General features: G+C 39.3%; 1 protein-coding gene across 4 annotated transcripts in view; it reads left to right on the forward strand.

Moving 5' to 3' along the window:
• Nucleotides 1-9361, forward strand: part of crtc1a (CREB regulated transcription coactivator 1a) — a 21484-nt gene that overhangs the window by 4040 nt on the left and 8083 nt on the right. Inside the window, exons 3-12 of one of the 4 annotated variants that reach the window (XM_023428125.2) lie at nucleotides 81-206; nucleotides 1336-1397; nucleotides 2028-2122; nucleotides 2864-2949; nucleotides 3041-3081; nucleotides 4096-4286; nucleotides 4429-4574; nucleotides 4875-4967; nucleotides 6689-6787; nucleotides 8465-8569. In XM_023428125.2, the coding sequence (XP_023283893.1) occupies nucleotides 81-206; nucleotides 1336-1397; nucleotides 2028-2122; nucleotides 2864-2949; nucleotides 3041-3081; nucleotides 4096-4286; nucleotides 4429-4574; nucleotides 4875-4967; nucleotides 6689-6787; nucleotides 8465-8569 (1044 nt within the window). The remainder of the gene's footprint in view (nucleotides 1-80; nucleotides 207-1335; nucleotides 1398-2027; nucleotides 2123-2863; nucleotides 2950-3040; nucleotides 3082-4095; nucleotides 4287-4428; nucleotides 4575-4874; nucleotides 4968-6688; nucleotides 6788-8464; nucleotides 8570-9361) is intronic. The other 3 variants (XM_087179796.1, XM_087179797.1, XM_087179798.1) reach the window with 3 other exon arrangements.

Below are 9361 nucleotides of genomic sequence, written 5' to 3' on the forward strand. Positions count from 1 at the left end.
GGGGGGAGGTGACTTGAACTGGAAAGTAATGTTCCCAATTTGATCAGTTGTTAAAAATGTTTTCTGTCTTCGTTTGTCAGAATTCAGGGCTGGACACAAACCGATCGACACGACACCACGGGTTGGTGGACAGAGTCTACCGGGACCGGAGCCGCATCACATCCCCCCACCGAAAACCCCTGTCTATTGACAAACACGGACGCCAGATATCCTTTCATGCTGTCAGACTCGAGCTACTAACAAGAATGATGAAGTTATAATTTCCACTAATGGCTGCAACAAAATGAAACTGTGAATCACCTGTGGAGATGTGTAGCGGCTCAAATCTAATCACTGCAGTAGAACTAGGTGATCAATCAATACAACTATCCACACTGGTAAATATGTGTAATACCACATATTTCCTCAGATTTTGGTTTGTCTTAATATTGTGGTAGAAAGTAAATTTGAGTTTCCTGGCCTTAAAGGCTGCTTTATGATGAAGTGTACAATTACATATAGCATTAAGTGTATAGCATTATAGTAAAGTATATTGTAAAGTAAAAGTATATAATAATACATTATGAAATTCAGTTCAACAAAAATATAAAATAAACCTTCCTCAGTTAAGTGACAAGTGTAGTCACATTAGATTGGCAAACATATGATATAGAGGTAATATTTGTATTTTGTCCATAAGGCCTAAATCTTCCTTCAAGTCTGCTGATAATTCCCAGCCGTGACAACGTGTGGCTGCTTTCGTTTGCACCTTGTGAGTCTACTTTTGGCGGGTGTTTATATGTCTGTCTGTGCACAGATTTTGTCAGTGCCACAGCGTCACAATCGTGTAAGATAGAGTCACAAAACCTTACAGGTGTGTGTAGCTCACATCAAAATGAGGGCTGCGTTTGAAGATGGGCGTTTTTTCCATGAGTACTCCATACGCAGCATGTTGACGTGTGTCGTGGCTGGAGCGATCCGATCGCAAAGATGGTCTCTTGTTAAATTTTACAGATGTTTCTATGGCTCCAGAAACACTGAACTAGTTTTGTAAATGACTTCAGTGTGTAATTAATTAAAGATATTAAAGACACTTTTTGGAAGTGTTTGGTTGAAGGTAATAAGGCAGATGGACAATGAGCCAATCAGTATCGCAAATGAAGCCCTGACAAATATCAGACCCTGATGTGAAGCTCACTGATCCTCACTTAAATCACATGCTGGTTTGGCTGACATACCATCAGCACTGTGCTTTTAATTATATCTTCTTGTGTTTAAAGAATTCACGGGGATGAACGCATTGACTCTGCCAAGACTTTCAGTCTCCAGCTGTATTTGCTTAACCTGAGATCTCACATTGACAGCTGTCCATATGGCTCAGTATATCTGTCACCGCCACCTGATACCAGCTGGAGGAGGTAAGACAGCCTCCAAGCATGAAACATTGTCTCTGTGTGACTAGTGTTTACTCTTTTTTTATCATCATCAATCATTTAGACGCAGTGTCAGATCAACAACGCAAGACAGGTTCAGAGTGAAGTCTCTGAACACACTGCAGCACTTTTAAAATCCTAACTGAGTTTTAAAACACATTGTATTATCACATGTTTACGTTCATATATTACGGTCATATACTCAAATCCTCTATTTACTGTAGATTTTTCATCACAAAATACAGGATCACATTCAGATTGTTATAGATTCTGGTGATAAAAGTCATTACTTGATATAGTTGTGACTGCTATACTTAGTCTCAGGCTTAGTTTGGTCACCAGGAGATTTAAAACATAAACCCTTACAAAGAACATGTTATTTTTGAAACGTTTTTGAAACATTTTTCACGGATTAGCGGAGACTTAAAAATTTGTCATCATGGCTAAATTGTGGTGATAATTGAGATTTATTCCTTCTATTGTTTCTATCTGCTGCAGAGCTCTGTTGTTCACTGATATGTATTTTGTATTTTTTACACATATGCACATAATTCAGAAGTTTCTTTGATTTCACTTTACATCGCTGTGTGTGACTTATAAATTCTTGCGCTGCAGGACAAACTCTGACTCAGCACTGCACCAGAGCACAATCACCACTGCCCAGCAGGCCTCTTTCACCGGAGGATCACAGGAGCTCCAGCCAAAACGAGGTACGCATTTTCTGAAAGAGTCGACATTTTAAAAGTTGTTAGCACACACAAGGACGTGGTCGTTTTGTACTTTAAGTATTGAGGAAAATTATTATATAAATGTGTGGGTTAAGTGAAAAACTGTAACGCAATAGGCTGTTACAACACATAAAGTTAACACATTTTGTATAAACTGAACCGTTAAACAATGTCTACCTCTAATTTCACAATCCCTAACCAGACTGTTCAGGTGTTTTTTTCTCTTATTATCTGCAGTAGGGGATGGTGGTGTCTTTTTTTTTTTTTTTTTTTTTTTTGTGGTATTTTGCTGCTTTCTCTTGATGGTTCAGCCGAGTGCCCTGCAGTGTCTGATGAAAGGGTTTGAATGTGGCTTTGAAGGCAGAGGAGGAAAATGACTGATGAACAGACGGGCTGCATCTAAGTGTTCGATGAATTTTACTGCTAATGGCCGTGTGAGGCAGATTCTTTTAATTTGATGCACTTTGGTTGAATTTGTGTAAATCTCCTCGGAGACATTTTGGGTGTTACCCATTACTGCCATTCAGTAGTTACGATTTTTGCTTCCTAATGTCACACTTCTTGTCCCTTCTTCTTTCCCCCGTGTTTCTCTATCGTCTTCTTGAAATATCATTTGATCATGTGAAATGAGGACATGTGGGCTGTGATTATTACAAGCTCAAACGGGCTGGACGTCTCTGGACCCAAGAGACTGAGGGGATTCGTTTTTCTCTGTCTCTCCAGTTCTCCTGCTCACTGTACCGGGGTCTGAAGCAGTTAAACAAGAGGTTGATGAAGATGCTCAAATCCAGAACTGGGACTGTAAAAAGGTGAAAAACTATCTACACACAAGTAAATGTTTTTCTTTCAGCTTTCACTGTCTTCACAAAACTCCAGCTGTAAATTTTCTCCCTCCTTTAGAACATTTCAAGGTCCAAGCCCTGCAAAGTTCCCGGGATCCAGTGAGTATTTGATTGTTTTCCTCATGTGAGCCGTTCTGAGGATGCTTAACGATTAACATAATGAATTGATGTTTTAGCTCTGGCTGCTGTCTGCTCTGTTATAAAGAGCTGACAGGCAGCTTCACATTTCATGCATATTTACGTACACCAATAGAACAAGTATGAATAAAACATATCTCTAAATTGAAGTCATCTGACTGTAATTAAACATCTTCATTTACATTATGGGTCTAAAGGTTTAGAACACCAAAGTTTTTCAGTTTTTATTGAAATTTCAGTGGTTTTAGGTTTTTTAAAAAAAAAAAAAGTTAGTATCAGGGATTGTCCAGGGATTACATTTTTTTTTTAACTAAATAACACCTAGAAAGTTGATGCAAACAATTCCTAGAGGTGATGATTAACAAACCCTGTAATGCAGGAAGTAGTGCTGTATATTTCTCTCAGAGAAAAAGCCAGGTCGGTCAGGGGATTCATCCCACAACAAGATAATGACCCAGAACGTGATGGAAGACCAGCACACAATACATTTGTGGGAACTTCTGAAACAGTGTTGGAACTTTCTGAACAATGTTTATTTTCCATTGTAGAAAAAACACCACGAGTGTGTTCAGCTGCCGGATGAGTCAAAAATAGAAATTAAATTTAGTTCAACAGTAAGACAATGATTTCTCCAATTGTTTATTTGTTTTATGCTTTAATTTCAGAAACACTGAGACATTGAATTATGTTAATTTAAATAACAGCTGGAAAAACTGATGTGTAGTAAAACGTCTGACCGGTAGTGGACTCATCCGACTGCCAAAGTAATGATAGTATGGAGCCAAAGCATTAGCAAAAGTACCACTGGCCAAATGCATGAAGTCCAAATATCTCTGGAGTTGTTTGTCTTTGAAAGCATTTTCAAGTGTTTTTCTCAGTAATCTGCATAAGTGTTTATGTTTCTGATTACATTTTTCAGAGGGTATTGAGCTTGTCGTCACTGTTGAGTTCACTGCATCTTTCTGTTTTCTGCAGCATATTCCCGTCTCCGGACCAGCAGCTGACCACTTCACTAAAACCAGCAGCCCACAACACTGGTGGTTCTCTGCCTGACCTGACCAATATCCAGTTCCCTCCTCCGCTGCCCACACCGCTCGACTCGGACGAGGCAGCAGCCGCCTCCTTCGGCTCCTCCAACAGCACGCAGAGCCTGGCTAACACGCAAGGTAGCACTATGGAACATTTCTGACTCTCCTGTAATTAAATGCAGTATCTCAGAATTTGGCACTTGTTGGGTGCCAATTTCAGACTCTGTGTGTGTGCTGTTAAGAAAACTCTTTCCATGTGCCTTGTTTGTGTGCTGGGTAGGAGTGAACACCTCTCAGCCCACAGTAACCATGGAAATGCAGTCTGGGCAGGACAACATGGTTCCTCTTATCCTGAATGCAGGAGACTCCCACCAGCACCAGAACCTCCAGCTCTCCTCGACATCTCCACCTCTCACTCTCTCTCAGGTACAGACCTGCTCTCTGACCTGAATAAAAATAATCATGTAAGCTTAGTTAATTATTGTGTATTTGATTTCATTTTTGATTACATTTACTATTCATATACAATTACTATTCCCATCGGTTCAGACTGACGTTTTGTTGTTATGAGGTTATATTTGTGGTGTGTAAATACTTAGGTGGTACATATATTTTAACTGGGTAGGTGTAAAATCAGGCAGCTGAGCAGCCTGCAAATTCTGAAATCAGTGCATTTTCTATAAAATCTTGCAACCTCATCCGTTATCTGTCGCTGTTCTCCCCCAGGCGGCCATCAACGCTATGAACCTTGAGCAGCAGCTGTCCCAGTACGCCTTCTTCAACCAGCAGCCGTCGTCCCAGACTCACCAGAGCCAGCAAGTGAGTTTCAACCCCCTCCCCCTCCACACACACACACACACACACACACACACACACACACACACACACACACACACACACACACACACAAAACTAACTGTTATTCAGCTCGCATGCATTTCTAGACCAATTTTAGTTTGAGAGAAAACAAAATTAAATGATTTACAATATGCATTTATGGTTACATTATTGCATTAAACCGAGTTGAACTACACTGAAATTATTGACAAATTTGATTGGTGCTGTGAATGAGGCTAGCTGTCTTTTCTTTTACAGAGTTGTGGCTTTGTTTAGTTTTTCAGTCGTTGCAAACTGCTTTTCTACATATGACTCCATCATTTCCTTAATTCCTGCAATCTTGTGATCACATCTCAACCAGAGCGAGCGGTTTTGTCCAATTCTTGAAATATTTATGCATTTATGCATAAACATTTATGCATATTTCTTTTATGCATATTTATGAATTTGCACTTAAATACAGAAAATAATTCAATTTGAAGTCAGTGTCAAATAAAATCAATCCTGACTCTCAACCAATCATTTTCTTTGCGGATTGGCTGATGATGGGGATTTTATTAACTGTAAACAGGGGTTATAGTCATACTTGAACGACTTTCTAGAGCCATTAAATTGTGGTTAAATGAGATAAATTAACACATCTGGGATAATCATCTGAGATAAAAGCTAGACTCACTGAAGATGATTTGTCCTGACCTTCAACTACTTTTTCTGGTGGTACAATCTTCTTAATCTCAAATATAAATAAATAATAGCAAAATGGGACATATTCTGCTGCAGAAAATCTTGATAGTCATCTATGAATTGAAGCGTATTTCTATAAATAAATAAACCTCTTATTTACCAGCAAGGCACAGACCTCTGTTATATTGTATGTCACCTCAGTTTCTTCTGAGCTGTGCTTGATAATCCCTGAGACACACTCTGCGATTCAGTCTCTCCCACATAAAGTGTATTATCCGAAGGGTTCCCACCGGAAAATAGAAAAATACTAAAACATTTTTTGAAACTAGGAAAGAGGAAATATGTTCATTAAAATCCAGAACCCAAATCTAAATCCACTGATATTCCTTGGCTTTCTGGAAACTCTCCTCTGTCGTTTGTTCAACACTTCACTTCAACACTTGTGAGGAAATCCCTTTGATGTAGAGTTGCTCTGATGTACAGAAGCAGCAGTTCATAAATGAATGATTTGACTGTGATTTGTTGACGGGGTCATGATTAAAAAATTAGACCTCCTTAATGTCTTATTCTTACTAATGTTATGATCCTTGATATAGTTATTAACATTTAACCATTATTATCATAGCTAGTAATGATGTTTGATATTTATTATGACATAAACACATAATGAAAGTTGTACAAAACATATGTACAAGATATGTGGGATATTACATTATACAACTGTAAGAATAAATATAAGATAATGGTAAAGTTTGAACAGTAAACCACTGGAAATTTAATGACTATAAATAATATATACTGTATGTATATATAAAACTAGAATTAAAATGTCCTAATATACATAATAATTCAGCCTGTAGCCATTTGGCTCTGCTAATTCTTTTGACACATCTGCCAGCACACTATAAATCAGATACTGATGTACTGTTTGTGATAAGCCAGTATTAAAGCTATAAAGTGGTACTTGATGACTTGCATATCATCTGTATCTATTTATGACTCTACTCTTTATTTTCCAGCAGACAGGTCTGATCCAGCTGCCGTCCTCCGTGAACTCCTGCTCCGCGTCAGACAACCACACGTCCTCACAAACCAACATGACCATGGACATGAACACGGTGAGCAGCGCACACATCCGTCTGCATCAGGTGTGGTTTTAATGACAGAAGCTGCCGGTGGTGACTGGTTCTCCCTGGCTTCTTCTTGTGTCTCCCTGGAAGTGTGTTTTCAGGCGACATCAGTGTGTCGGTCTCCGTGAATACACGCCGCCTTGTCAAAGTATTCAGACTTGCTGGCGCTGTGCACATTTTGTTGAGATATGAAGTTGTTCCAAGATGCATTTATCGTGGAAAGACTGAGTTGTACGACGATCACTTAGATCGAAAACGCCATCTGTATAAAAGTGTGCGTGACGGCGCAATTCTGCTTTCTCTCTTATCTAAAATTTCAGAATTTCGTTTTTTTACCTTACATGCTTTGCACAGAACTAAGACAATAAAACTGAATTAATGCAAAAAAATAAAAGCACAACAACATGTGTAAAACATCAAGGAATCTAAATGCTTTTGCAAGGCGCTCTGCATCCTCCAGATCTTGGCTCTCGCTGCTCTACTTCTGTTGCAGTGGGAATGTGTTTGGATTACTGCAGAAATGAAGTGGCCTACATTCTCTTCATCTCAGTTATAGACTTTGCTGTGTGGGGTCAAGTGAAACATTGTGAGGAGACACAGTAGGACTGCAGCTTAGACCTAACATTGTGTTTATTAAGAATCTCATCTGTAGCTGTCTAGGAGTTATGCACTGCTTTGTTTTCAGAGGTGCTTTCACATGTCTCTTCCTCCACTTCTAACCTGCACATTTTAGTTTTGGAGCAAATACAGTTTCGGTTTCTTGAGAGTTCAAACAGGTCTACTGTAGTAATTGTCGTTGCTCTAGTTTATATCTGTATCCAGAGACCTTGAACTGCTTTATCACTTCTATATCTCATGCTCCCGATGTTTTGATAGCTTATCTATGCATAGATTAGGAATGTTGTGATTTGAACCCCTGTTGGCTTTTGAGTGATAAGAGTTTATCACTCTGATTTGATACACCTCTACATCTGAATTACTCGATAGTTTATCTGTTATTTACTGTGATAGTAACTTTGATATTTTCCCTCCACAGTTACGGTCGTGTATTGCCTAAGTCAAGTTGATTTTGTTATCTGAATAGAATTTCACTGTGATTTTATCTTCGTTTTCTTTTTGGTTTGTGCAAATATCCTTCTTTTGATTTTGTTGGATGAGTACACAGAAAAGAGCAGATATGGCAGAACAGAACAAAAGAACGCAGAGTCGGTTCTCTCTGATCCTCCAGTTTTACAGTGTTCAGCTGCTCTGCTTGGATTGTTGGCAATATTTTTCCTCTCCTAATTAATCCCCTGTAGTTTTCACTGTTTCTCCTAGATCTTTTTTCCAGTATTGATGTGACATGAAGTGCATGGTGTTCACATTGTTTTTTCTCACTCACATTCTCCAATCATTTTAATTTCATTTTGGTACAAGATACAAATATTCTGCGTTGCAGCCATTAAAGACAATATTTCAGTGATTTCCTCAGTCAGGGTTCCTGCTGTTTATGATTTCCAGCTGAGTTGATGCTGGGAAAAGTATTACCCATTGTAAGACTGTAAGACAAACAACACGGATACATTTAACAAAACTACATATCCAACATGAGCACATGAACATTCAAAGACGCCAACAAAGATAATCCTCCACTGTGAATAACTCAAACATATCCTCTTGTATCAGGCGTCCTCCCTCCAACAGTACCGCAGTAGGGTCGGATCCTCTGCCAATCAGTCTCCAACCTCCCCTGTCTCCAATCAAGGCTTCTCACCTGGAGGCTCGCCTCAAGTAAGGGCGTGTGAACCAACGAGCTGCTGGCTCGCTCTGTATAAACTTCACCGTCCCCTGCATCGTAGTTCTGTGGTTGCCGAGTAGGACTCTGTTGACCCCCTACAGCTGCTTTTATTGTGTCGACATGAGTAGATCTGGGCAAAAAAATAAAATAGAGATGAATCAAATCAAACCAGGTTATTTTTCTCCATAGAGTTAGTTTGGTGGTCACTTTTTTTTAGCTCAAAAATCATAGTAGTAAGATCCTCTGATATCAATATGCAACACAATGCACTTCTTCCTCAGCTGACATTTTAACATGTCATAGCAGGAAATTGCAGGAAATGTCTGTCAATGGAAGTTTCCCAGCAACCACAACACCATAATTGACGTTAATAATTACAGCGGTTCTTTTCATGCTGTGACATGATAAAAGGTCAAGCAAAACATTCTCTAGTCAAAGAAACATTCTGGGAGAAAACTGACTGAACATGCGAATTCACACAAGAAGATTGTATCTCACACTTTACAGTGTTATATGATTACAGTGATAGATGATTAGATTAAATACTGATAGACTGTGAGGTCTAAAGCAGCTCCTCTTTTGCCCAGATCTGACCACCAGTCTCTCTAAACACTCCGTGTCGTTGGTGTGTTGTGATGTAGCTGTGTCCCCTGACCTTCCTTCTCTGCTGCTTCTGTGGTATCTGCGTTGCATCTCCACTGTTTCCTCCCCAGTCCCGCTATATGAGACTCTGTGCTGGAGTTTTTATGTTAATCAGATCTCTGTGTTTATTGTGCATGGGGATT

Source organism: Seriola lalandi, unplaced genomic scaffold (assembly GCF_002814215.2).
Source record: "Seriola lalandi dorsalis isolate HSWRI2012SDOR001 ecotype SW California unplaced genomic scaffold, Sedor1 jcf7180002054866, whole genome shotgun sequence".
In the NCBI taxonomy this organism is placed as follows: domain Eukaryota; kingdom Metazoa; phylum Chordata; class Actinopteri; order Carangiformes; family Carangidae; genus Seriola; species Seriola lalandi.